Source organism: Eumetopias jubatus, unplaced genomic scaffold (assembly GCF_037043125.1).
Source record: "Eumetopias jubatus isolate StellerSeaLion01/CBP00866 unplaced genomic scaffold, mEumJub1_p1.0 scaffold_1, whole genome shotgun sequence".
Lineage (NCBI taxonomy): Eukaryota > Metazoa > Chordata > Mammalia > Carnivora > Otariidae > Eumetopias > Eumetopias jubatus.
The window spans coordinates 71,120,715-71,147,716 of NW_028274807.1; the positions used below are offsets into that span (position 1 = coordinate 71,120,715).

The 27,002-nt window shown below is 57.1% G+C and overlaps 1 protein-coding gene across 1 annotated transcript; it reads right to left on the reverse strand.

Annotated features, from left to right (window-relative positions):
• Positions 1 to 2,815: 2,815 nt before the first annotated feature.
• MELTF (melanotransferrin) lies at positions 2,816 to 26,798 on the reverse strand. The gene is made up of 16 exons (XM_028101104.2): positions 26,750 to 26,798; positions 24,794 to 24,948; positions 23,530 to 23,629; positions 21,159 to 21,341; positions 18,972 to 19,128; positions 18,055 to 18,122; positions 14,047 to 14,234; positions 13,108 to 13,288; positions 12,225 to 12,376; positions 9,587 to 9,683; positions 8,485 to 8,679; positions 7,356 to 7,512; positions 7,192 to 7,259; positions 5,462 to 5,649; positions 3,701 to 3,899; positions 2,816 to 3,210 (listed from the first exon to the last, which is right to left on the reverse strand). The coding sequence occupies exons 1-16, from the start codon at positions 26,796 to 26,798 to the stop codon at positions 3,134 to 3,136; spliced, it is 2,214 nt and encodes a 737-aa protein (XP_027956905.1). The 3' UTR covers positions 2,816 to 3,133.
• Between the last annotated feature and the right edge of the window lie 204 nt (positions 26,799 to 27,002).

Consider the following 27,002-nt stretch of genomic DNA (forward strand, 5'->3'; position numbering starts at 1 on the left):
AGCAGAGGCCTCTGAAGGCTTGTTTCTCAAAATGTGGTCCCGGGACCAGCGGTGTGGGCCCCACCTGAGTGCTGGTTAGAACTGCAGCCTCACTCCACACGTCCTGAATCACGATCTGTTAACAAGATCCCTAGGAGATTCACGTGCACATCGAAGTTTAAAAAGCACTGCTCTAAAGCACAAAACCCAGGGCCAGGGTCCCTCTTGCCCCTGTCTGGGGGTACTAACAGTAGATATTAATAAGCGAGTGCTCGACAAATGCCAGCTATCGCCTAAAGCAGGCCTGGTAGTTACCATTTGGGGATGCTGCCTGGCTCACAGTGATTTCATTTCCTCTTTCTGTGGCGCCTCAGTCATCCGTTTCCGCTGATGGCCCTGATGCTTGCCTGAGCTGAGTGGTCCAGTGGAAGACACCTGGCCCACATTGGGCCAATCAGGTGATTCTCCCAGGAATTTGACACTTAAGCCCCCCAAACGGGCTTTCGGAGTAATAGTAATAGCAATAGTTATGGTGACCGTCTTTCCTGCACCTGGGATGTGCCAAGGGCGGTGCGGAGTGTTTTACATATAGTAGAATCCGATCTGCGCAACCACCTCACCAGGTGTGTACCGTCCAGCTCCTGTGTCAGATGCAGGGATGGGGCACGGATGCTAGGTAACTCTCCCAAAGCTTCGAGCCGGGAGCGGCAGCCCTGGGAGAGCCGTATGGCGCAGAGACCATGTGGACTATTTCTGAGGCCCAGGTCCCCGCCCAGCTTCATGGGATAGGGCAGACCACCCAGTTACAGGGCTGAGGGCTGTGGGAGTGAGACCCAGCTCTGTGAGAGGGCTGCAGGGATGACGGGAGGGGGGCCTGGGGCAGCAGAGGAGGAGCAGGGGAAGGGGGGAGGCAGGGAACCTCCACCTCCCCAGCAGGGCACGTGGACCAAGACCGGCCCGCTGCACCCTTCAGGAGAGGCCAGAGGACGGTAGGAGGTCTGACTTCCCTCCCCTTCCCTCCTCCAGTGAGTTAGCAGCCAACTTGCCAAAGCAAAGGTGTGGGCTGCTTATTTTGGAGACACAGGGCGGGGGTGGGTGCAGAAGTTTGCACCCTCCTCTGTATCTGGTCTCCAGAATTGCTGATCCCCAAGAAGGTATGGAGGCAACTGAGATGTGCCAGGGGCCGGTTCGGAGAGGAGTAGGGAGTTGGGGGCCTCACCAGCTGGAGGCCTGCGCTGGTCCCCGACTCTGGCTCTCAGGGAACAGGGCTCTGAGTGGAAATGGCCATTCTGGGCAGGGGAGTCGTGTGGGGCAGGGAAGCCTCTGACCACCTAAGTAGACAAATCAATCAGCAGCAAAAAGTTTCTGTCAGATTCCAAGCCTCAGCTTGGTACAGGGTTGTTTGGCTTTATTTAAAGATTTATTTAAAAAACCATCCAACATCTTTTATTAGCAGGAACAGAGGTGGCCCGGTGCTGTCCCCTGAAAATCCAACATCACAGAGCAGTTACACAGGTCACACTTTCAGTGGCTTATAGTTACTGGTGTCACCCTAGCCCAGGGTAGCCAAACACACACACTCTTCCTGCACAAATCTCCCTTAAAAAAAATCAAACAATCATCAGGTCAGAGAATCACTCAGTCCCCTCAGTGAAGCGGGTACAAAGCTTGGCAGCGGAGGCCGCTCCCTCCGGCCCCTCGGGGCAGGCTGTAGGCCCCCAGCATGGTGACTAGGACTCCTCGGGATGGCAGGACTGTGGCCAGGATGCTGCCAGGGGCCTCCTTCGCGGCTGGGAGCTGGAAGGTATCCGCCCCCACGGATGGGGGCCAAGCACCAGGAACCAGCCTGTCATCGGCGTCCCCCAGGCCCCCGCAGATGGAGCCACAAATAGCTCCAGACCCACGCGGCTCCCAGTCTGCTGAGAGGGTGGCTTGCTCCTGTTTCTTCTCTTCTTGCTTTTCTCGGGGAGCAAAATTCAGAGGCAGAGCTGGTAGTTCCGGAAGCTTTTCTGGCTCCCCAGACAACCGCGGCAAAAATGGAGTAGAGAAGACCCTCTGACTCACGGGGGAGGAAGGAGGGGCCCTTCCTACCCCCCCCCCCCCGGCTGGTACAGGCCTGGGTGAGGAGACCTGCTCACACCCAGGCAGTGGGGCTCCCCACCGGTGCCTGTCCCCGGCCGGTGGCTCCTCAGAGGGCCACGTCCCGCTCCCGGCCTGGAGCTCTCTGGGCAGTCCTCAAGTCGGCGAGTCCCTTCAGGCTGGGGGCGACTGCTGTGCTAGATGTGCAGGGTGGCTCGGGATGGTGGGGGTCACACGGGGGTAGGGGAGGAGGAGAATCTGAGATGGAGACTCAGGAGAGGGGATGCTTACTAAGGAGCATTTCCTGTGTCTGAGGACCCCTTGAGGGTTGCACCCCTGTGGTCTTGGGCCGCGGCCCCCCTCCCCTCGCCAGCCCAGCACAGTCAGGCGTCCCGAGGTCTGGGCCAGGCCAAGCCACGGAAGCCAAGGACAAAGGGCTGTCTGTGTCCAGCAGCGTCACTTCCTTGGCAGGCCTGACTGTGGCCTCATCTGGTGGGTGCCTCCCCGGACAGACCCCGCGTCCTAAGGAGGGAGGCCGGTAGAGGGAGGCTAGAGCCGGGGCTGCGCATTAGGGGGACCGCGCAGGGGACGGGCGCCCCGGGTAGCGCGGCAGGGCCGGGCGCGGCTCCCGCAGACAGGGCTGTGTGGGAAGCCGGGCTCGGCCTGTTTCCTTGGTAACGGGCCTTTTCCAATCCGGGGCCCCGCGGGGGGGGGGGGGTTGGGGGGGGCCGGCTGCCAGCCTGTGGGTGGGGGCGTGACTGGGAGGCCGGCCAGCGGCCGCCTCAGGTAGCTGAGGGACAGCTGGTGCCGGGGAGGCAGAGGCAGGCTTCAGGCGGGAGCCCCGCTCACGTCCAACTCGACTCGAGCTGGGGGCCCTTTCCTTTCACGTTCAGCTTTATTCCGGTTTGAAGCAGTCGCAGCAACTTCTCTTCGGTGTCAGAATCGCAGCTCTGAGGAGCTCCGGGGTTTCTCACACCTCCTCTGCCCTCCCACGCGCCGAGGGGAAGAGCCTATTTAGAGAGGTTCCCGAGCAGGTTTCCACCGGCAGGGAGGGCCGCGCCTGCCCGGGGCAGCTTCAGAGGGCGGGCGGGAGGAGGCCGGCCGGGAGGCCCAGCAGGAGCGCCAGCAGCAGCGGGGACAGCCCGGGGGCCGCTGAGGGAGCGGACACAGGCAGTCAGGGCCCCCGAGCGGCCGCCTGCACCGGCGGGCCTGGCGCTCAGGCCGCGGCCCTGCGGGGGGGGGGGGGGCGTCCTGTGCACTCGACTCCCCCAGGCTCCCTCTTTCTGCCCCATTACAATTCATCTTTCCCCGCGTTTCTTTCCATATTCACTCCTCTCACAGTGAGCTTCCACGTCTATGTATGCAGCTGCCTCAAGCCTCTCGGGGCCGTTACTTGCAGCATTCGCATCCTTTATCCAGGTCCGTCTGGGTTACACAGCCAGGTCTGCAGCCTTCCCGTTGGGACCACCCTCCCACCCCCCACCTCACCCTGAGGGTGTGTAACCACCCAGAGCATCCCTCAGTTCGCTGGAGGATTGGGGGTGCAAGGCTGGGAGGGATGCAGGGGGGGGAGGGGGGAGACGTGGCAGGACCCCTGCTCTTCCTCTGTGAGGGGTGAACCTGCCCGCCCAGCAGGCCCTACCTGCGCCCGAGCACTGCTGAGACAGCATCCCTTCTAGAGCCGCCAGGTAGTCGGGGCCCAGCCAGGCCCGGTACGTGGTTTTCTCCCCGACAGGCACCGCCCTGATCGTGGCATCCTTGAAAAGCAGGTCTTGGCCATGATAGTTGGAGGAGTCGAACATTTTGAAGCCATTCTTATTGTAGTCATCTCCAAACAGGTCCTGAAAGCACCCACCGCCACTCAGCTGCGGCTTGCTATTCGTGGCTTTTATACAGCGAACCAAAGAGCAAGGAATTCCAGGGCCCCCAGGCTGACTTGACATCATAAGCGCAACAACTCATCGAGCTGTCATCAAAGGGGATTTGGAGTAAAGCTGTGATGACAGCTACCACAGTAAGAAGGATCAAAGTGGCCACCAATCTTTTGGGGGGCTCACAGATGCTCAAGGATCCAAGGATCCAAGGATCTGAGGACCCGAGGACAGGTCAGCCTTCTCTCCAGGAAAATGCCGCCTTGCCACAGGGTTCTTCCCCATGTCACTTCTGAGGGGAGAAGGGGAGATGGGAGAGAGGAAGGGAGATGGGGAGGTGGGGGGCGGGGGGGTGGTTGGGAACCGAGGGCCCTGTTGACAGACAGTCTGTGTTCCTTCTAGATGTATATGGAAAGTACAGCCAATGGGATTTGTAGAGGGGCTAGCTGTAGAACGCGAGAGAAAGACAGGAGTTCAAGATGACTCCCGAGGAAATGGGAAGTCTGCAGGTGCCATTCAGAGCAGTAGGGGGTGGTCTGAGGCAAGCAGGGTAGGCCAGCTGCGGGCTTGTTTGGGCCGAGGAGCCTGTTAGAAATCCTAGTTGAGGGCGCCTGGGCGGCTCAGTTGGTTAAGCGACTGCCTTTGGCTCAGGTCATGATCCTGGAGTCCCGGGATCGAGTCCCGCATCGGGCTCCCTGCTCAGCAGGGAGTCTGCTTCTCCCTTTGACTCTCCCCCATCTCATGCTCTCTTTCTCTCTCATTCTCTCTCTCAAATAAATAAAATCTTAAAAAAAAAAAAAGAAATCCTAGTTGAAATGTTGTTCAAGTTGGAAGGGTGGGATGAAGGCAGGGCTGATGATGTGTTCGGAAGCTGTCAACGTACAGATGGCTGTTAATAACATGCGGCTGGGTGATCAGTAGGCGTGTAGGTGCAGGTGAAGAGGGTTTAGAATGGAGCCCTGGGGCAGTCCGTGGATACAAGCCAGGAGAAATGAGGAGGAGAGCCAGGCAGGTGTGGACCCGGGAGCCAAGGGGAGAAGCTCCTCCAGCAGGCGGGAGCTGTGGCCAGTGCTGCTAAAGGGTCAGGGACGCGTGGGCTGAGAAACGGCCACTGGACTGAGCACCACGGGCCACTGTGATCTTGTTCAGGGCCCTGGTGGGAGCCTGTCTAGAGTGGAGAGACCAGAAGGAGAGGAATTGGTGACATGAGTAGAGATGACTATTTGAAGGAGTTTTACTCTAAGAGGGGTGGATTAGGGCTAAAATTGGATATGGAATCAAGAGGGGGCTCATCTGTTTTTTAAAGATGATAGAAACAATAGCAGGTTTCTGTGTTGGTGAGAACGGTCCGGCTGAGAAGGAAACATTAATAATGCAGGACACAGAAGGGATAGTTGGAGGAATGGTCTAAGTGAAAATCTCAGAACGTTCCCCCAGCCTTCCTCCGTTTGCTCCAGGTAGACTGAGGCACCCAGGGCCCTGGCTCGCCTCGTTGCCCACCCCCCAGTGACGAAGCCCCTGCCCTGGCTCACCTGGGCCTTGTCCAGCAGTCCATACACGGTGAAGATGTTGGTGTCCGGCCGGACCATGACGGCGTGGGATGGCATCTGTGCCAGATTGCAGGCTGCGAACTGGGACACCTCGGCCCGGGCCCCATTGGGACACAGCAGCTCATAGTCCTCTGACCTTAGCTCAGCAGCCCAAGGCTCAGAATTATGGCCTAAGGGGAGGGAGCAGAGGGACAGAGGAAGAGAGGCTGCTTTCCTCCTGGGTCCCCAAATCCTTGACCCCGGGAGAGGTGGCCACGACTGGCCATCTTCCCAACTCCTTTCCCCAATCGCTCTGCTAACACTGGTCGGAGCCTCCACGGGTGGGGAGCAGGGAGCACCTAGAACGGAGCAGGCATTTTACAAGCACCTGCTCTAGCCTCAAGACAGTAACACCAAGTGAGTATGATCACCCCCGTTTCACAGGTGGAAAAACTGAGACTCTTAATCACTCCCAGGCAAAGAGCCCCATCTATGTGTTCCAGGTCTTGGGCCTGAGGTGGGGTGGGCTTCTGAAGGTGGTGGGTGACGTCTTCCCCCAATGGTTAAAGTTTTCAAACCGGACAAGGTAGAACAACATCATGTGTTGATCTGTGAGAGGCAGTTTCAAGGGTACAGCTGGGGGGGGGGGGGGGCCCGGGAATCTGTGTTTTAAACCAGCAACCCACTGAGGCTGAAGCAGGGGGTTGGCCCAAGGGCTTCCTGAGAAACACTGCTCTTGGGAATCACATTAGTTTTGTGTCTTCAGGTATTCACTTAGTAGCCACCCTCTTCCCATTTCCAAAAGGGATTCCAGGTGGGCCGCAAGTAGAGATAAAAATAAAGGGAAAGGAGCAGCCCTGGGAGGTGGGGGCCTTACTGCGGGTGAATCTTGAGAGGGCCCCTCCAGCACCGGCCCCTCCCCTAGCCCTATCCCGGAGGGCTGGGGCCAGACAGGGCTCATTCCTCCTCCCCTTTGGAAGACATTATGCCTTTCTGCACTGAGTTTTTGGGAAGAATTTCTGAGTGGAGAAGACTGTGCCTCCAGCATTTGGGGTTTCAAAGCCTGGGTAGAGGCAGGGTATAGAGAAAGAACAAACAATAGGTGTTGGAGGCAAAACGGAAGGAGGGAAGTGAGGCACGCTAAAGGGCCCTGCACCCTGAAAGGACGCAGGTGTGGGCTTAGGGGGTCCTGGGGCATAGAGTTTCGGGGCTCTTTTTCCCAGGTAGGGCCCAGGAAGGTGACTGTAGAGAAAAAGCCACCCATGTGATGTGAATGGGGGTGTGCCCTGCCTCGCATGGCTTAGGAGCTGCACAGTGATTTCCCTGCATGAGGCATTGACCCCCTCAGGACCAAAGCCCAGATGCCCACGTGCACTGATGACCCTGCCACTCCCACCGTGCACCTCCGGGCTACATAAATGCCCCCGAAGGAGTCTCTCCCAATTGACTGAGGTGGAGTTTTACCATTTTGGTGGAATGGAGATTTTGGTTTCTAGACCAGTAAAGACTGTCATGTGTCCTATGCACCTGGACCTGTGGCCTGAGGTCTGTTCTTACTGAGAGGACCCTGGAGTCCCGGGGGGTCCCCTAGGGTCAGAGCCTTCTAGCCCCTGTCTTTCCCAGCAGCTGCTTCGCCCCCGTCCTAGCAACGCCCAGTGCGTGGACCGTGTTGGAGATGGGGAAGAGCTCCCAGAGAATCTGGCCCCGCTCTGGCCCCAGCCCCCCTCACGTACCATTTGTGTTTTCGAAGACAGTTGTGTGCTTGACAAAGGCGACGTCCCCTGCATTCTCAGCCAGGCACCTGCCGCACGGGAGGCCAAGGCCAGTGTTGGCAGGAGGGCCCCAGCCTCTGTGCCAGCCCCAGGCCCCCCCCCACCCCGCCGGGCCACCCGAGTACCTGAAGGCGCCACTGTAGCCGTAGTACCTCTCCTGGCTATTGCCCACACACTTGTTTCGGCCCCGCTCGTCCCCCACACAGAGCGTGCACAGCGAGGGTGGGTAGTTCTTGGCATTGTTCACGGGCACGCAGCTAGCGCTGAAGAACTCGCTCACGGCTGGGGCGGGCGGGTGGGGCGAGCTGAGTCAAGGGGCCGGCGAGGGAAGAGCAGCAGGGGGGAGAGGGGAGGGCCGCCCCCCCACAGGTCTGCCCACTCTGCCTGGCCGTGCGGCTCAAGGCCACCCATCTGTCCACTGCCCACCCAGCTCAGGCACATCTCCTCCTGTGAGAATTGCGGGGATGAGGGGAGTACAGAGGCTGTCCTGATACAGGAACCCCATGGACAACCTCTGGTTAAGTCGTCACCCAGCCTTCCCTTGGACTCCGTCAGGGATGGGGAGCTCACTACCTCATAAGCTCTTCTGTTCCAGTCAGGGCAACTGCCCAGCTGTGTAGGAGTGGGAGCAGCTGACCCTAACACTCTCTGTGTGCTCGTGGAGGTGGTTAGAAAGAAATGTGGTTTTTTCCTGAGGTACCAGACAGGACAGAGGTGTGTGCACAGTCAGCCCAGGATCTTGCCAGCTTCCTACTGCCTTCCTTTCATCATGACTGTGTGTGATTTAACACGTGGGGAGGGCCCTGGGTATGGCATATGGTGGCCGCTTGGTAAACGTGTCTTCTTCAGCACTTATACAGATGGCTGGCCACTTTCCATAAAGGTCCCCGGATGCCCAGAGGCTGCTGGGATATGGGGACAGCCCCAAGACCGGATGGTGATCCAGCCAGGCCCACAGCCCACGCATACCCCCTGCTCCTCATGCCCACTGGAGCCAGGTCCACTCTGGGTAAGTGGGTTAGGGGCACCCTGGCACCCTCCACAGAACAACCAGACAGACACCCCACAGACTGTTACAAGTATGGCTAAGAATATTTCCCAACCTTCCCAAGAGAATGGGGCACATCAAGGAGGAAGAGGAAATCTGTCTGGGCTGCTCTGTGGGACCCTGCTGGGGGAGGGCTCCCAGACCCTCAGACCCAGCAGGCCTCCCCAAAAGAGTTTGCACGTCTGTGTCCCCGCAGAGGGTGGTACCTGTGAGGACGTCGCAGTCCTTGGGCCGGATGAAGCCCCTCTGCACCAGGGCGCCCACGGGGATGTCCCAGCCCGCGGGGCTGTGGAACCCTGAGTGGCAGGAGCGCTTGCCCCGAAGCTCGTCCAGGGTGAAGGCATAGGAGCTGTTCCGCTTCACGATGGCCACCACAAAGTAGGAGTTGCTATTGTCCTCCGCTGTGGGGAGGGGACGCCAGTGAGGCCCCTCATCTGTGCTTGCCTGGCCTGGCCAGGCAAGGGCCCGGGGCACGTCCCCTTGTGCCCTCAACCCATTCCCTCAGGCGGCTCCTGCCTCAGAGCTGTGGTCCCACCCCGAGCACCTCTCCCCGCTTAGTGTCAGGGCCCCGGCTGCACATCCAGCCGTGGGACCCCTGCTTGTCCCCCCCAAGGCTGAATTCTGTCTCCGCTTTTCAGAGTTCTGTCTCCCCCAACCTACCCCCTATCATTCCTCACCCAAAGGGATTTTTCTTTCCTTACACCCAGGTGGTACTTTTCTCGCTTCCTGGGAGAAAAGTGGGGGCACAGCTAAGGACTGCAGAAGCATTTTTCAAAAGCCCAGAGATTTTTCACATCCAAGTGGAAGGACCTGAGGTCACCACTTAGGAGGACAGAGCACCAAGGTCCCAGCCCAGGCCACTGGAAGGGGGGTCCCCAGGGCCACCTTCTATGAGCCACAGTGGGTAGGCGGGCAGGGCAGAGGAGGCCCTCTCGTTGACAGGGTGGCAAATACTCAGCCTGTTTTTTGTACGACCTGGCTCAGAAGCATAAAACGGTTTTTATATTTTTAAAGGGTTGTAAACAAAACAAAACAAAACTAACATGGAATATGTGGTCTGCAAAGCCTAAAGTGTTTACTCTCTGACCTTTTACAGAAAGTTTGCCCACGCCTGCCAGACTTTTAATGACTCAACGGGAAAACTGAGGCCTGAGGCAGGAGGGCTTGCCTGTGACAGACAGCAACCTGCCCCGGTAGAGAGACCGTGATGGGGAGCTTTGGAAAAGGGCCCAGGGGGGAAACTGATACCAAGATGAAACTATCAGCTGCCTCCTAGCAGAGGCCAGGGCTTCAGCCCCCCGCACTCACGGGCATAGTGCTCCCCCGCTGCTGGGACCAGGCCGTATTCCTTTCCTGCCGCGTAGATGTCTTCGCCCTTCAGGGTCACGGCGTCGATTTGCCCAGCCTGAAGGGGGACAGAAAGGGTGACCGGGCAGGGGAGGGGTCGGGACCTGACAGAGGTGCCAGGGTTGGGTCTCTCGGGCTCTCTTCCCTGGGGGCCCCCTGCCGCACACCCCTGTGAGATGTGTGGGCCAGAGAGGGGTTTGGAGGACCAGAGGCAAGAAAGCCGCTGGCACGAATGCTCCATCCCGGGGGGTCTGCTGCTCCCGTTGCCAGGCCCTGTTCTGAGCAGACCCATGCACTATCCCTGCCCTCCCCGGGGACTGTGGCCCGCAGAGGCCTGGGCCACCGTGCTGTATCCCCCGCACCTGGCCATGGGCTGGCACACGACACAAGGGCAATAGGTATTTGCTCAATCTGTGTGCGAATGTATGAACGAGCTAGGCCTCAAAAGACAGCAGTTTTGTGGTTAAAGCTCTGCCCCAGGAGGCAGCAGGAGGGGCCCAGGGCCCTCTTCTTTCCACCCTCCTGAAGCGTTCCAGGTCTCCCCTGCTCCACCCCATCTTGTCCATTCTGAAGCCTCTGGACAGGTGCCCCTTGGACCCGAGCAGGGGTTCACTAATAATCAAGACACAGTCGTGTGACAAACCCCAGGGGAAGGGGGTGGGGAGGGGGCAGAGAGGGGACAGCTGCCCCCAGGAAGGTGCCCCGCGCCGTTCAGGCCCAGAGGCATGAAGTTGTGATGCTGGAATAACAGGCAGGGATGTTGACTTTTGAGCCTGGAGCTTCCATCTCTGGGGGCCCTCTCTTCCCCCCCACCCAGACCTCCTAGCCACTGTCGGGGCACGGCAGAACCCAGTCCAGCTGACACCCCGTTCCCTGGGCCCCTGTGGCTGGGAAGGAGATGGGGGTCAGAGCTCCACTGGACACCACCCCCGAGAGCCTGAGAATTAAGCATCTCTGAGCCTTTTGCTGGGGTTCTCGAGGAACCCCCAAGTCCGCTCCTCTCCTGCCGGGCAGCCCCTTGGCCCTGTTTGAGTTTAGACAGAGACAAGGCTCTTGCCTGTAGGGAGCTGAACGCTCCCTCCTGCATCTCTCCCTGTTCTGCAGCCCGTGGACCCAGCCACCCCACACAGGACGGCCTGCCCTCTACCTCCAGTCTCCCCTTCCTCCATTCCAGCTGAGTGCCCCCTCCCTCAGCACTACCCGTGGTCGGGGTCGGGCCAGCCTCCTTGGGCCCCTGGGGCGAGGGGCTCCCCCACCCTGAGTTGGGTGACTGTGGGCAGTTGCTTCTCCAGCCTCTCCCAGCTTCAGTTTCCTGACAGTGATCACGCCACCGCAGAGCGCTGCTGTGAAGATTAAGTGAAGGGTCCTCGGGAAGTCTTAGCACCGCGTGCGGCACACGGCGGCACGTGCTTGCGAGGCTGTCCTCCGTCGTGATCCTGGCCTCCTGTTATTCCTGCCCACTCTCCTCCTCTGGGCCTTTAAGTCAGTGTGGTTGCCTGGCTGGGGCAGTGTGGACACTCCTGAGGGGCAGTGGTCTGGCCTGCACTCGGGGATTGCCCCATAAGGGCTTCTGACCTGAGGCCCCACCTACTCGCTCTTAAAAAAGAGGAGGGAGGGGGTGCCTGGGTGGTGCAGTCCGTTCAGTGTCCCACTGTTGGTTTCGGCTCAGGTCATGATCTCAGGGTGGTGAGCTCGAGCCCCATGTTGGGTTTAGCACAGAGTCTGCTTGAGATTCTCTCCCTCTGCCCCTCCCCCTGCTCGTTTGCTCTCTCTTTCTCTCAGAAATAAATAAGTAAAGTCTTAAAAAAAGAAAACAAAAGGGGTGCCTGGGTGGCTCAGTCGTTAAGTGTCTGCCTTTGGCTCGGGTCATGGGATCGAGCCCCTCGTTGGGCTCCCTGCTCTGCGGGAAGCCTGCCTCTCCCTCTCCCACTCCCCCTGCTTGTGTTCCCTCTCTCGCTGTGTCTCTCTGTCAAATAAATAAATAAAATCTTAAAAAAAAAAAAAACACCAAAAACGAAAGAGGAGGGAGGAGTCCAGGAAGCCAGAGGCCGCTGGGACACCGGTGACCAGGGTAGCACCCTTGCCTGCAGGGCCCCGGGGCCACCTCCGAGCTCTGCCTCAGACTCCAGTCAGAGAGGCAAAGCGGGGCAGGGCCCTTAACTGCAGCTGGGGAGCAGCTTAGTGGACGCCAAAGCAACGTAACGGGCCATGACAAGCTTAGAAACAAAGTCTAGGATGGAATCCAATGGACACTGTCAGGGTACATTGTACTTTGCGAGGGTCAGTACTATTTTGTTTCATGCCTCTCTACTGGAGGCCACAGGACGAGCAGTGCCCAGCTGGGCTGGTCTCCTGATGTTCCTTCTGCTCTCAGCTCACCCACTCAGCGAGGAAGGGTTCCTGGGTTCCCTGAAAGGAAAGAGCCCACCCCCCACCTCTAGCCTTGTCCCCTGGGGTAGGGTGGCTGGTCCCTGCCGGTCCTTCCTCCTCCCTTTTCTCTGTGAGGTTGTCACAGGAGACTGCCTCCCCAGGTGGCCTCCTTCAGACCAGGTGGCACAGGGGAAGGGCTGGTAAGGAGTGTCCCGGGCGCAGCCCCCACCTGGATCCATTCCATGCAGTGCTGGGGAGACTCGGCCGACACGCACTGGATCTCTGGCTTGAGCCTCTGCCGGCTGAAGGCCACAGCCATGTCTCCACACTTCTGGATCTCCGGAGTGGACAGCACACACCAGCGTAGGTAGTGAGGTAGCCCTGTGTGTGTGTGAGCTTGTGGTCACCACCACACTCACCTGCTCAGGGGCTGGCCCCGAGCATGGCCTGTGGGCTGGGGTCATGGTAGTACCTCAGTAGGAAGAGCCTGGAGTCAGACCCAAGGGAAATTCTGGCTCTTTCCCTCATTAGCTATGAGGAGTAAGTTATTTAACCCTCTCATCCTGTTTCCTCTCACAGAAAGGGGATAACTATGCCTCTTTCACGGGGCTGTGAGGTGGCTTGAGGCAGATCATGGCTGTCATGTGTCTAACTGGGTGGCAGACCATCTCCCTGGCTGTAGGGGGCAGGAAGCAGGAAGCCCATCTGTAGACTACTGCAAAGGTCCAGCCAACAGGCGACGCCTGCGCCAGGGCCTTGGCTGTGGGGTGGGGAGGAGGAGGTGTGAGGCACTGAGGAGAGAGCATGCGGGGGGACTTGATGACTTCTGTGTGGAGGGGCAAGGAGACTCTTCCCAAGACAGACCCTGATGGTCTGGGTCCCACCCCTTGGAGCAGATGGGGCATCCAGGGTACAGCAGGCCATGCAACTCTGGAACAGCTTCCTCCCTACATCCCCAGAGGCAGGAAGGTAGAAGTCACTGGTTCTCATGGAGGCCAAGGGGCACAGCTCCTTGGGTGAGTGTCCTTTCCCAGCTGCCTCCCCAGAAAGCACTGCCATGCCTGTGCTCAGGCTGGGCCAGAGCCCGTGGGACGAGAGACAGGTGGACTTACGGTTGGCATCACAGAGGAGACCCTTCATGGCGTGCAGGTACTCGCGGCCCAGCCAGGCCTCGTAGGTCTGCGTGGCGATGGGCACCAGCTCGGAGGTGGAGTCTTTGAAGAGCAGGTTCTTTTGGCCGTAGGCCTCAGAGCTGAACATCTGGAAGCTGCTGCTCTCATGGCTGAAGAGACGCTGTGTGTCAAGGGATGGGAGTGGGGGCTGGTGAGGTGCTGCCGGCAGGGAGGGCAGCACATCCCTTCCTCCGGGGCCAGCCAGCAGCTCCTTCTTCCTGCACCCCCGGGCCAGGTGCCCACTCTGAGGACCAGGTGAGGCACCGCCTCCCTCTGTCCTCCGTGCTCCCCCAGGGCACTCCGCCTTGTCACACTCACGGCCCAGGTGTGGAATGGGACCCAGGATGCGGGATGGGGCTGGCCGTGGTGGCACGGATGGGGCAAACCTAGCCAGAGCCAGGCTGCCCAGTCAGAAATGTGTTGTTCTTGTGAATAGTGATGTCAGCACGACATTATTCACATTTAATTAATGGTGTACTTTGACGTTTGTTGGCTTTGTCATTCTGCTTATTTGCTCATATACTCTGGTTTTACTTTTAAGAGCCACAGACACGAGCAGCTTTCTCTGAGGGGTGCCTGCGTCCCTGGTCTGCCTCTCTGGCTGGCCCTCCTCGCTTCCTGAGGCCTGGGTCTCCCCTCTCTGGCTGCTAGCTCACACAGTTGGCCCCTCCTTCACACCGAGGTTGGACACCACAGAGACCTCCCCAGCTGTGGTCTGGCCCAGGGGAGGGTCTCTGAGTCCTGCCCCTCTGGACCTGGCTGGCTCAGCCCCATGATGGCTCTAGCCCGAGCCCCTACCCTGGCGAGAGACAGGAAGGTTCGGTACCATCTGGGAAGCCGTACAGGGGTGGGGTGGGGGGGGTGCTGCCCTGAACTCACCTGGCCTTCATTGAGCAGCCGGAACATGAGGCCCCCATCAGTGTCGGCCCGGACCACCACGGCGTGAGCGGGCACGCGGGCCAGGTGGCATCGCCTCCATTCGGTGACATCAGCCCGGCTGCCATCCCGGCATAGCAACTCAAAGTCCTGGGACAGCAGCGCCTGGCCCCAGGAGGGAAGAGTTTTCCCTGGGAAGATGGGAAGCCTGTGGTGAGCCAACTTCTGTCCTGGGAAGGGTATGGGAAGGGCCTCAGGAAGGCCCAGGAAAGGGAGCTGGGCAGAGGCTAGGGTGGAGAGGGCCACAGACTTATGGTGAAAAGAAACTCTTCCAGGAGGTGAAGACCCAGAGCTGGGAATGACAAGGAGCTTGGGGACTGCATTCCATAAGACCAGGTGTCTCAAGAGACTGTCAAATTATTGACTTGCATTTCCGACCTCTCACCAGTTTCTATAAAGCACTTGGCTTGGAGGTATCTGACAATAATACGGCACATATAAACAGGACTGTTCATTAATGTTAAGAAGACTAAAAGAATCAGGGGAGCTCAGGGAGACAGAAATGTACCAGGGGGTCCCTGCTGCCCTTGGGCACTCAATTTGCCTCTGAGCAGTGGGCAGGGGCCACAGTGGGAACATAGCTGGACAGAATGGACCAAGAACAGTAACCCGAGAGGAAAGGGTAGCTCTCCAAAGCTTTGCCCACACATTAATCCAGTATTACTCTATTCATGTTTTGGGATATTTCCTCTAAGTCGTTTTTTCTATTTTCTAAGCATTTCTAACACAGTTAAGGACATACCTGATAGGCAATCTTGTATCCTACTACTATTTTTTTTTTTTTTAAGATTTTATTTATTTGACAGAGAGAGAGACACAGCGAGAGAGGGAACACAGGCAGGGGGAGTGGGAGAGGGAGAAGCAGGCTTCCCGTGGAGCTGGGAGCCAGATGTGGGGCTCAATCCCAGGACCCTGGGATCATGACCTGAGCTGAAGGCAGACGCCCAACGACTGAGCCACCCAGGCGCCCCATCCTACTACTTTTTTTTAAAGATGTATTTATTTACTTGAGAGAGAGAGAGAGAGAGAGAGAGAAGGGGGAAGGGCAAAGGGAGAGAGAAAGAATCCCAAGCAGACTCCCGCTGAGCATGGAGCCCAATACAGGGCTCTATCTCACGACCCATGAGATCATATCTGAGCCAAAATCACGAGTCAGACACTCAACTGACTGAGCTACGCAGATGTCCCACTACTTTTAAAAAAAAAAATTCTTTATTTAAGTAATCTCTACACACAATGTGGGGCTTGAACTCTTGACCCCAAGGTCAAGAGTCACACGCTCCACCCACTGAGCCAGCCAGGAGCCACTCACATCATACTTTTTTTTTTCACTTGTCATTTTAAAGTATTTTCCCCCACCCTTTTGGAAATTTTCCATAAAACTCATTTATAATAGAAAGCCAGATTTATTTGAAAGCGTGAATACTGACACCAGATAGGAATATTAAGAAGACAAATTTTAAAATTGTAACTCAACAGATGGTCTTATATAACAATATTTTTATGACTTTTAAAATTTTCAAATGAGGAGGATAAGCCTCTGCTAGGAAATAGGAGGGGTAAAAATAATTTGTGGGGTCATGAAAACTCTTCACTCCAAAGCTATTTCAAAACAAAACCCCAAAACTGAGAGTCATAGTTTGGAAACCTCCACAAAGGTCACGTTTAATGACTGCATGATCGTTTATAGCACTCTCAATAATCACCCTGTGCCATACTCTCACCTTCCTCCCCAGCTCTCTACTTTTCAGCTACTGCAAAGCCCTTGTGTAGAGCTCTGGGGGATCAGCTGGCCTTCCCTGTGACACAAATGCACCATTTAGGTATTTCAATTGGAGCCTCCTCACTACTTTAGACACTTAATGTCAATTCCCGTTATTGCTCTTACCAAACTTTTGCATGAAGATCGTCTTTAAAAAATTACGTCCTTAGACTTCCTTAGAGTACCATCAACATTTTATTCTATTTAATTAATTAATTAATTTTTTAAAAAAGATTTTTATTTTTTTGTCAGAGAGGGAAAGAAAGAGAGAGAGAACAGAAGCAGGGGGAGGAGCAGAGGGAGAAGCAGGCTCCCGGCTGAGGAAGGAGCCTGATGCGGGACTCAATCCCGGGTCTCTGGGATCATGACCTGAGCTGAAATCAAGAGTTGGACGCTTAACCAACTAAGCCACCCAGGCATCCCTACCATCAACATTTTAAAAGAGCCAATTTTAGGGGCACCTGGGTGGCTCAGTTGGTTAAGCATCCAACTCCTGATTTCAGCTCAGGTCATGATCTCGGGGGTATGGGATCGAGCCCTGTGTTGGGCTCTGCGCTCAGGGGGAGTCTGCTTGAGATTCTTTCTCTCCCTCTCCTTCTGCCTCTCCCCCTCCTCTCCCTCTCTTAAAATAAATAAATAAAACAGCCAATTTTAACCCAATACATCCCTATTCTTTCTCCACCTTTAATGTTTTCCTCTGCTTGATCTTGAGGCCCAAGTGCCGGCTGCCCATTTTTGTAAGATCATCTTGCTCTGGAGATAATCCTATGTGTTTCCTCCTTTTTCAAATCATTTTTTTTTCTCTTTTTCAGATCTGGTTCATATTGTTTGCCTTTCTTGAATGTCAGACCACATGATGGACCTTCTGCTTTTAAAGGTAAAGGTTATGATAAAAAAAAAAGATTATGATAAAAAAAAGACAATGATCAGACATTATTGAACAGGCAAAACTACAAAGTGATTGGTGAATGCCCAAAGGGGGCATCAAGGAACTTGTGGGGTGAAAGGTCAGTCACATCACTGTCTTGATTGTGATGGCGGTGGTTATACAACTGTGTTTTTGGCAAAACTCACGGAACTGTACTTCAAAAAGAGTGCATTTTGCTGCATGTAAATTATACCTCAGTTTAAAGAAATAAACGATCCTTACGCAAATCCAAATTAGGGGATGTTCTATAAAATAACTGGCCTGACTCTTCAAACATGCCAATGCCACAAAAACAAGGAAAGATTGAGAAACTGCTCAGAAGTTAGGGGAAACTAAAGAGACCTAACAACTAAATACCAGGTGTGATCACAGATTAGGTCCTGAGCCTGGCAAAAATTGCTACAAAGGATAGAATTGGGACAATTAGTGAATCTGGAATATGTGCTGTAGATTAGATAATAGTATTGTGTCTGTGTTACAATTCCTGAATTTGTTAACTGTACTGTGGCTAGGTCCACATCTCCTTGTTTTTAGGAGATACACACTAAAATATTAAAGGGTGTGATGCAGGCAAATGTGCGCTCAAAGAAAGAATACGTACAAGTATAGAAAGAATAATGAATCCAATGTGGCAAATGCTAAAAGTCGGAATCTGGGTTAAAAAAATAAATGGGGGCGGGGCGCCTGGGTGGCTCAGTCGGTTAAGCATCTGACTCTTGATTTCCGTTCAGGTCATGATCTCAGGGTCGAGAGACGGCGGAGCCTTGGGTTGAGCTCCAGCCTCAGCAGGGAGTCTGCTTGGGATTCTCTCTGCCCCTCCCCTCAACTCTCTCTTCAAAATAAATACATAAATCTTTGAAAAAAAAAAAGGGGGAGTTCTTTGAATTATTCTTGCAACTTTTCTGAAGCTCAGTTATTGCAAAATAAAAATAAAGGTAAATGACAATGATATAATGGATCTACACATAACACTAACCCAATTTACTAAGACCTCCTTCAGGGATCAGGAACGGCTTCTCCAGAGAACAGGAGAAGGAGGGGTAGATGAGCGTTCATGCAGAGACTTGCAAATGTTCTGCACAATCAGAACCCAATCTTGAAGTGGAAGCCAATGCCAGACACAAGCCAGAGTAGGGCAGATGTGTCCCCCAGCCCCCCTCGCCCCACGGAGCAGTTTGAACTCCTGTCAGAAGACCCATCCTTTCAGGCACAGTTACAGGGCCCGAGAGCCTGCTCCTGGGGGCCGGCTGCTCCCACTCACCGTCCGTGTTCTCCAGCACGGTGCTGTGCTTCACGAAGGCCACATCCCCTGCCCCTTCCGCCAGGCACCTGCGGGGGAGAAACCAGTGAGCCTGGGCGGGGCCGAGCTCCTCTGCCCTCTGGAGGTCTGTTCTGGATTGTAGGGGTCCGTCCTGGTGGGGCCGTCCCAGGGTCCAGCTCCCTGGCTTGTTTCCTGTGCGGCTTCGCCAAGTTGTGCAGCCCTCCTGGGCTCTGTCACCTGTCCAGTGGGGATGAGAAAGCTCTCATGGCGAGAGACCCTTTCTGGTCAGTCCAAGTCCTGTACAGCCGAGCTGGGGGCCTAAGGGAGCAGGTGCTCGCAGGGCAATGCTCAGGGTGTTTTGAGGATGCGTCTGCCCCGAAGCAGGGGATCAGACAAGACTTTCTCATGTCACACCAAACACCCCTGAGTGGAAGGGACCAGGGCTTCCACGGATCTTTTATAGGTCACTGCCCCGTGAGGGCGGCAGGCCAGGGCCTTCTGGGCAAAGGGCTGCCTGGGTCCCCACAGGCAGCAGAGAAGCAAGGCCTGGACTGGGGGAACACCACAAGAGTGGGGTGGGCCAAAGTGTCCGGTTTGGAGGACTGAGGACTGTTTCCTGTCTGTGCCCCAAACTGTATTTACCCGGGTCCCACCCGGCTGTTTTTGCCATTTTCTTCTCTCTAAGCCCTCATCTCTCTAAATACACTAAACATGTTGACTTTGTGAGCAAACCCAGTCTGGCATATTCCAGTTGGACGTTTTTAAATTAACCTGGTACCTGAACTATATAAAGGGCACTTTGACGAGATGCAGCCAACACGCCACTCCCCTAGGCCCTCTCCGGGCCCTGCAGTTTCCCACCCACGCTGTGGCCGCAAGGTCCCCCTGACTCCGCTACCCCCACCCCGCCCTCTCACCGGAAGGCCCCGCTGTAGTCGTAGTATCTCTCCAGGGGGCTCTTGTCACACACGCCCTCCCCAGCAGCGTCGCCCCTGCACAGGCGACAGAGGGACTCCGAGTAGCCCGTCTCTCCTGCCCCGGGGACGCAGCTGCCCCCAAAATAGTCGCTGACAGCTGCAGGAAGGAGGAGGGAGAGGGCGGTCAGTCAGCCACACACCAGTCCCCCAGGCAGGGCTCACCCACCTCAGGGTGCAGTAGGGCCGCCCGCCCCCCCAGCCCGAGGGAAGCGCTGGACCCTCCAAGCTTCAGTCTGAGCAAAACGGGGGAACTGGCCCAGGTCAGTGATTCCCAAACTGGGGCTGCAAAAGCAGCCTGGGGTGTTGGGAGTGACGTTGTTATTTTAAAATGGCTCAAGGGAAGAAGACATTTATCCCCAAACGGCCGCATAGGACAACGATCAAATACATACTGTTCTCATCGTGGGTTTCGCTTCGAATCAGTTATATGTAATCAATGAAAGTGGGGAAGGAAAGAAATTACGTAACGCCTATAATTTCGTAGACAACACTTTTCAAAACACAGGGAGGGCAGGGGGAACGGGGAGGAAGGCCTTATTGGTAAAGTGGTCAGGATCTGCATGGTTCTGGGGCCCCTGCAAGCACCGTGGCCCAGCGTCTACCCTGTTGGCAAATATTTATCCTGTGCTAAGGTCACCTTAGTGCCACGTAGGGTGAGCAGGATGCTGGCGCATCAGCCAGCTAGGCTGAGCTCTTCCAGAGTGGGCTGCCTTTCCTGGTCTTCTTTTTGCACCCTCCCAGGGGAGTAGAAATTTAATAAATGTGCCGACGAACAGTTAGACCACCCCTATCTGGCCACCATCTGAGACGACCTTGCTTCCAAGCTCCTGGGGGTCGTGCTGGTTTACGTGGTAGCTGTGGTTGTAGGGGGCGGTGTGTGAATGTGTATGCGTGCATGTGTGTGCACATAGAGGTTTGTATGTATGCGTGTGCACGTGTCCACACGCAACAGCAAGGTGCCCCGGAGAGGTATGGAAGTTGAGCTCATAACAACAGCCCTGTGCACTGAGGATAGACCCTGTGTCAGGCACTGTGTGGAGATGTCCTGTGAACTCTCTCCGCCCTTCCAACACCACAGCCTTGTACTCTTCCTCGTCCTATTTTGCAGATGGGGAACTAAAGTTCAATGAGGCAGAGCCGCGTACTTGGAGGCAGACATGCTGAGCCAGGGCTGAAACGCACAGCCCTCTGACAGTGAAGACCAGGCTTTCAAAGACCACTGTGCTCTCCCGCAGGCTCTCCCACCAGCCCCCAGCCCCAGAAATACCGGTCTCCTGGGGGACACACCGGGAGGCAGCACACTCACTGACAAACTGTTGGGGCTGTGTGTGTGATCCCCAGAGGGCAGTTTACGAATGTGGCTGTTGTACGTCAGGGGCCGCATCACGGTGGACAGACTGTCAGAGCGGGGTGGCCAGGAAGAGAAGCCCAAAGCATGAGAAGCAAGATTTGTGCCCTGGCCACCAGAATGAGGGCTGGGGGCTCCAGCCAGGCGCGCAGGGCTTCACCTCACTTTCCCGGCGTGTTTTATTCTCAACAACCCCTTTCGGATCACTCTCAACTCCCTTCCACGGGAGAACATTCTATTTGCAGCACAGCCCTCTTTTCACTATAAATCAATCAACCGGGGAGCTGTAGGTCTCCACCCACTTGTGAGCTTTCTGGGTGCAAGCCAGCAGCTTGTTCGGGGTCCTGAAAAAATAGTTTCTCAGCCATCCAGCTGAGGACACGTTTCTGGAAATAGGGACCTGCATAGGTCTACAGCAGGTGAGAGCCGCTCCCTGGGCATCACCGCCTCCCAACCGTGGGTGGGCCTTGTGCTTGGCTATGTCCTGGGGGACCGGGAGGAGCGAGTGAGGGTCATGTGTCAAGTGCCCCAGGAGGGCCGCTCCACCAGAACTTAAATGGTAGCAGCACCAGGCCGGCCGGCACTAATGAGGAAGGGGTGATACCACCATCCAGGGGTCGGGGAGGCCCTGGAGGAGGCGCGATGGTGCTGCTTTTTAATTATAGGAGGCTCAAGGTGAGCCCAAGGGAGGTTACCCGTCGGGGGAAGTCAGGGCAGTGGCAAGGAAGAAGGCCCAGCGCCCCTGCCGGAGAAGCCCCTGCCGGGCCTGAAGCCCTTACCCTTGAGCACGTCACAGCCCATCACGGACAGACGGCCGCTCTCCACCAGGTAGCCCACTGGTACGTTCCAGCCCACTGTCCTGTTGATGCCCGTGTGACAGGACTTCACACCTTTCAGGGTGTTGATGGTCACGTGGGAGCCCCTCTTGACCACGGCGACAGCATAATAGGAGGTACCGACCTCTAGGAGGAGCGACAGGAGAGGAGTGAGGGTGGCAGGGGAGAAGCCATGAGAGAGGCAGAACCCTGCCTGGGAAGGCCGTGGGAGACGGGGAGGTGTGTGCGCCCGGGCACCTGGGCACGCAGGCACACGTATACATGTGTGCACGGATTTCCTAGTTGCCGAGAGCAAGTGGGTACAACGCACACGTCTTAGCAGGAGATGCCGGCCTCCTCCAGTCTCACATAGTAGGTATCATCCTGAGAGGCTCATTTCTCCCTTCTCCTTCCCACGTCAGCTGACACTTAGCTGAATCTACATTTGTGCATGTCAGGGGGGCTCTGCAGCTGCACTGAAAGCAGAAATAGCCTGCAAGTCTTGTGTTCTCCAAAATCCAGGCCCTCTGGGGGAACGTAGAGGGATTGAGGGGATGGTTTCGTGGTTACGGGGAGAAGAGTGGTGGGGGGAGCGGGTGCAGCAAGCAGGATCTTCACCCAGATTAGGTGCTGAGAAGGTAGGAAGGAGGGATGGAGGGAGGAGAGGGGGAGGGGGAGAGAGAGGGAGGGGAGGAGAGAGAGAGAGAGAATATATGAAACTAGCAATGTCCCAAATCACTCAAAAACGTGAATGGGATGTATGTGGGTGGGCAGCCTTGCAAAAGATTCCCCTGGGCCAAATGTGGCCCACGGGGGCCATTAAGACAAGACAGGGATGACTCATCTATGGGGTCTGATGATGAGAGGGTATCACAACCCCCTACCCACCCCCACATTCACCCCCTCACCCCCGACTGCCCTGTAGTGGTGGGATGCCCACGGTCAGAATGACATTGAGTTCTAGAAAACAAAGCCAGTGTCATTTCTTGCACAGCTGAGCTAGCCCCTGCCAACCTAAGCAGCCTCGCCTGGTCCCATCCTCTGATTTACCCACCGTGCCCTTTCTTTCTGGTTCCTTAAACATCCCAAATTCCGTCCCACCTGGGATGCTTGTCAGGGTTCAGCTTAGAGGTCACCTCAGAGAAGCCTTCCAGTCTGCTCTATTTCTAGGTCCCCCCACATTCCTTCTTTTCTTCCTGCGGCCTTTCCTTCCTCCACGGCACCTACCACATTGGTAGCTACATTTCTTCGTGTTTATTTGTTCACTATCTGACTCCTGCTCTCCGAGGGCAGAAACTGGCTCTCTTTTGCTTATGACTCTGTGCTCATGACCGGCATGCAGCAGGTGCTCAATCAGTGTGCTGAATTCAAGAGGGCCAGTGAGGTGGGGCAGTTTCTGGCCTTGGTGTGGGAAGGCCGGCTGGGTTGCAGGGTTAGGCTCTGTCCTGCGTCATCGGATGGTCATCAGTTCACCAAGAAGCCGAGTGAGGCCCTGTGCTGGGTACCAGGTCCCTGGGGCTTTCCAGGGATGAGGACCAGGCCCCCCTCAAGGGACTCACTGTGGTGAAGACAGACGGCAAGACAGAAGGGGACAGGATCTTGACAGCGTGAGTCAGAGCTCCAGGAAAGCAGGAGAGAGAAGCCCTTTCAGGGGCGGGAGGGGTCGGGGGAGCTCTTGGGGGTGACAGCTGAGCTGGGCTGTGACGGGGGCTAGCCCTCTGGACAAGCAGAGGTGGAGGGGGAGCTCCCAAGGGCCGGCTGGTGTGTGGTGCAGGGACTGGGGCAAAGGGACTCACATTTTTGCTGACTCCTCTAATCTGTGTGACAGGACGGGGCTCACTCTCCCCATTCTACAGTCAGGGAAGGAAGGTTGTTCAAGGTCACAGAGGATCACAGGAAGGGGTAGAACTGGGATGTGTTCTGGCTTTGTTGGGCTCTGCAGGTCCTAGTCAACCCCTCTGGCCCGGCCCTATTCCTCCTCCATGCTGCTTCGGACAGAGGGCCACTGACCTTATGCCCAACTCTATGGCAGACATGGGGCAGCCCCTCAGTAAGAGCTTGTGGGCAAGTTACAGGGGTGATGGGTTCCCCACAAGGAAGAACAGACTCCGGTCAGCCCTCTGTGTCTCTGGCACCCCTGCTCTGAGGGGGCTGTCAAGAGAGACTTAGGCGCGGGCATCTCTGTAGGTTTGTCTGGCCTGGACCCCAGGACTGTTCTGGGGACAGGGCTCCTGACCAACTTGAGGGCTGTAGGGTTGGGCCAGGCCCAGCGAGGATGCGCCGCAGAGTGACATCCTCTTGTTCTCCCGCCCTCCAACCCACTCAGCCCTCTGACCTTGATCATACACTTCGCCCACCACGGGCTTCAGGCCGTGCTCCTTCCCCGCCTCATAAATGGCTCCTCCATCCAGGGTGATGGCATCAGCCTCCCGGGCCTGCTGGGAACATGTGGGTCGGCGCAGCCCGGCCACTTCGACCCATTCAGCCAGGAGCTCAGGGGCATCCATTAGCCTGCCTAGGGCCCCTTGAAAAGCCACGGAGGTCCATACTGGTCCTCTTTGTCTGGCCCTGGAACCCTGCCCTGGCTCGGCCTTGCACCACCAGGGCCTAGAGGGCTTACGCTTTACCAGGTCCTAGGTGACTGCTCTCCTAGGCCAAGGGCTTGCCTTGTTTTTCTAATTATGTCATTTAAAAATGATTTTCTAGGGCTTCTAATGGCTTTCCATAGTAAAAAAAAAAAAAAAAAAAAAAATCAGACCGTACAAAAAGGGACGTAGTAAAAAGGGAATCTCCCTCATTTCCCTATTTTTCAGGGCCCTGACTCCACTGTTAACCTGTTTCTCAGGTTTCCTAGGAGGCAGACTGAGTCCCATTAAATGCCCTCTTCATTTTTTCCCTTTTTATTTTCAAACACAAATGGCCTATGGTGCCAATTTTATTTTCGAGCACAGTGTCCTGAGGTGCATGATAAAATTCTAGTTCAATATAATTGCTTTCCTCGCCGTGGAGCCTGACCTAAGCCCGCAGCCCATGTGGGACTTGGCTTAGGTCTGGGGAGAAATCAAGGGCCGAGCTGAGATGCAAACCCAGGTCCCCTGGTGCTTCCGTCCACACACTGTCTTGCCACTGAAGTCCTAGCTCTGGGGAGCATCAGGGCGAGTTGAGCAGCCCTGCCGTCCGCAGTTGCCCACCCAGGCCGGCCCGCCCCTTTTCCTCCTTCCTGAGAAACTGCACAAGCTGCATTCTGGAAAACCACCACGGAGGGCTCTGCTGTCCGGGCTCCCTTGGGCGGGGTGGAGCGCGTCCCTACTCTAGCAGGGGCCCTGGAGAAGGAAACTCTGCCTCTTCGACGCCTTTCCCCACTGGGGCCCATCTGAGCTGGGGCCCTCCCTGCGGCCTCCCTGGCCTGGGCCCTGGCAGGAAGCAAGCTGGCCCCTGTTGCCTGGGAAACTCAGGAGAGCCTCGGCCTGGCCCTGGCAGGGAAAGTCAGCGCCTTTCTCTGTGAATGACACTGTTGTGCAGCCCCTCCTGAGTCAGAGCCCTCCTGTCTGGCAGGCGGCAGTGGCAGAGTGAGGGCGGGGGGGCGGGGGGGGACTCACCGCGATGAGCTGGATGCAGTGGTCAGTGGAGGTGCCCTGGATACACAGGACGGACGGCTGGATACCGGCTTCCTGGAAGGCTCTGCTCATGTCACTGCATTTCTGCTGCTCCGGGTCTGAGGTGGTGCACCACCGCACCTCCATCCTGCTGAGCGCTGGGGGCGGGGACAGTGAGGCCCAGCGCCCCTAGCCTCCCAGCCCCCACCCCCCCCAGGGTTGTGTGACCCCCAACAACATGCACAGTCAGTCCTGTGCCACAGCCCTGCCCGCCCACTGGGAGGGACTGAGGCAAAGAGAGGGGTCACAGACCGGAAAGGGGCTGGGCTCACTGGCAAAGCTGTGTGTGGGACCATGCATATCCCCGTACTTGGGGCAGATGGGGCAGCTCAGAGCCTGGCACTTTACAGAGGCCAAGGTTGCGGGGGGCATCTCCTAGGGTAGCGCTCAGCTAGCCCCAACATTGCTCACTGGCCTGGAGAGCAGCCTGCCAGGTGGAAAGAGCGCTGGCTGGGGAGTCCCGTCTGGTTCCGGGACTAGGCCTGTTCCTGCCCCTGTTTGGGCCTCTGTGTCCTCCAGCCAGAGGGTGATAGGTTCTCTCACTCAGGGTCCCTGAGCCCTCCTCATGAACTGGGAAGTGGTCGTGGCTGCCCTTGAGGAGCCTTGCACCCCCTTGGAGTGTCTGTGATTACGCCCACTGCAAACCCACCCACGCTTGCCAAGGGGAAGCTGAGGAATCAGCAGGTTGAGTTCAAGTTTCTGCTCTTGGAGAAGGAGCTGGTGACTTCAGGCAACTTATTTGACCTCTCTGAGCTTGCTTTGTCATCTGAGAGCACAGATGAGAAAATCCACCTTCTGTGCTGAAGTAAACCTATGTAAAGAGCCAGGATGCACGGGGCCTCGGTGGCCTTTTGCTTAGGCACCTCCTCCTGGTGGGGACCCTTCTGGGTCCCGGCACCTGACCAGGTCAGAGTCCTGGAGAGCTCCCAGCCTGGGGGCCCAGCAGAGGTGGTGCCAGATTTCCTTGTGGTTGATGCCTTTGCAGACCCGAAGTTCCTCCATCCCCCACTCCTGCGGCCCAGCTTTGGGTCCAGTTCCCAGCCCCCAGCGACCAGGGCATCCTCCTGTGGCAGCCTGTCCTTCCCATCCCCACGCCAAGGGTCAAGACCGCAGGTTCCTCCACAGCCTTCCTTTTGCCACCCAACTCCCGGCAGCACCCTGGAATATGAAACTGTCGCCCCCTCTCCAGAGCCCCAGGCCTGCACCTTGGTAGGCCCAGCAAGTGCAGAGCTGGGGCCGGGGTGGCGGGTCCGGTGTATTAGTGAGGTCAGAGCGGCGAGGCCACCCTTGTCTGCGGGACCCTGCCCGCAGCTCCCCCGGGCCCCGCCTCACCCCTCAGTGCGCTGGGACCCGGCTCCCTTGGGAGCGGCGGTGAAGACACGGGGAGACAGGGCAGCACCCCTTCCTCCTCCTTTGCAGGGCGCCCTGGGGCTGGCTCCCGGTCGCATCTCCATCTCGCGCCCCTCCCTTCCAGTCCCTTAGAATCTTCTCCCGCGGGGGCTCGGGAGAAGCAGAGGCGCTCTGGCTCCCAAACCCTCCTGGAGCTTCCGCGCCTATCAAGAGCGTTCACCCTCCCAGCTCTCTTCCTGCCCCTCTAAGGCTCTGCCCTCCACGCCTCCGACTGCTCCTCTCCTTGGCCGGTCAGAAGGCCAGCTTTTCCAAGGCCCAGCTCAATGCCGTTTCCTCCAAGAAGCCCTCCAGACGTCCCAGTCAGCTGGGGTCAGTGTTCCCTCCGTCGCATCCAGCCGCGCTTGGCGCCTTTCCAGGCCTCCCCCCTTTCCGGGGAGATACGGATTCAGGACACACTTCCCAGCAGCCTGGGACCCTGGTCGGGGGCTAAGACAACCGCAGGCCGCCCGCCCCAGCTCCTGCTCCCGAGGCCGGGCGGCCGGGCCTCACCTGTGCGCAGAGCGAGGAAGAGCCACAGAGCCACGCTCGGGCCCCGCATGGCGCGGTCTAGAGCTAGCGGGGGCCGGGCTGGGTCCGCCTGGGTCAGCAGCAGCCAGGGCCTCCCCCTTCCTTCCTCCCCGGCACTGGCCTGCAGCTCCTTAAGTGCGCCCGGGGCGTGCCTCGGCGGCGTCCACGCCCCTGGGGCCCAGCCGCCCAGCTCGGGCAGGACACCTGGGCTGACCACCAAGGTCTTGGTCCTCTC

Bases quoted from the DNA above. Each gene is read 5' to 3' on its own strand.
- MELTF (XM_028101104.2), bottom strand. From the start codon at position 26,798: ATGCGGGGCCCGAGCGTGGCTCTGTGGCTCTTCCTCGCTCTGCGCACA. The intron at 23,630-24,793 runs GTGAGTCCCCCC...TGTTCCCAGCAG, and splicing joins ACTGCATCCAGCTCATCGCG to GCCCGGGAGGCTGATGCCAT. The intron at 18,123-18,971 runs GTGAGAGGGCGG...TCTCCCCCGCAG, and splicing joins GACTACAGCGGGGCCTTCCG to GTGCCTGGCGGAAGGGGCAG.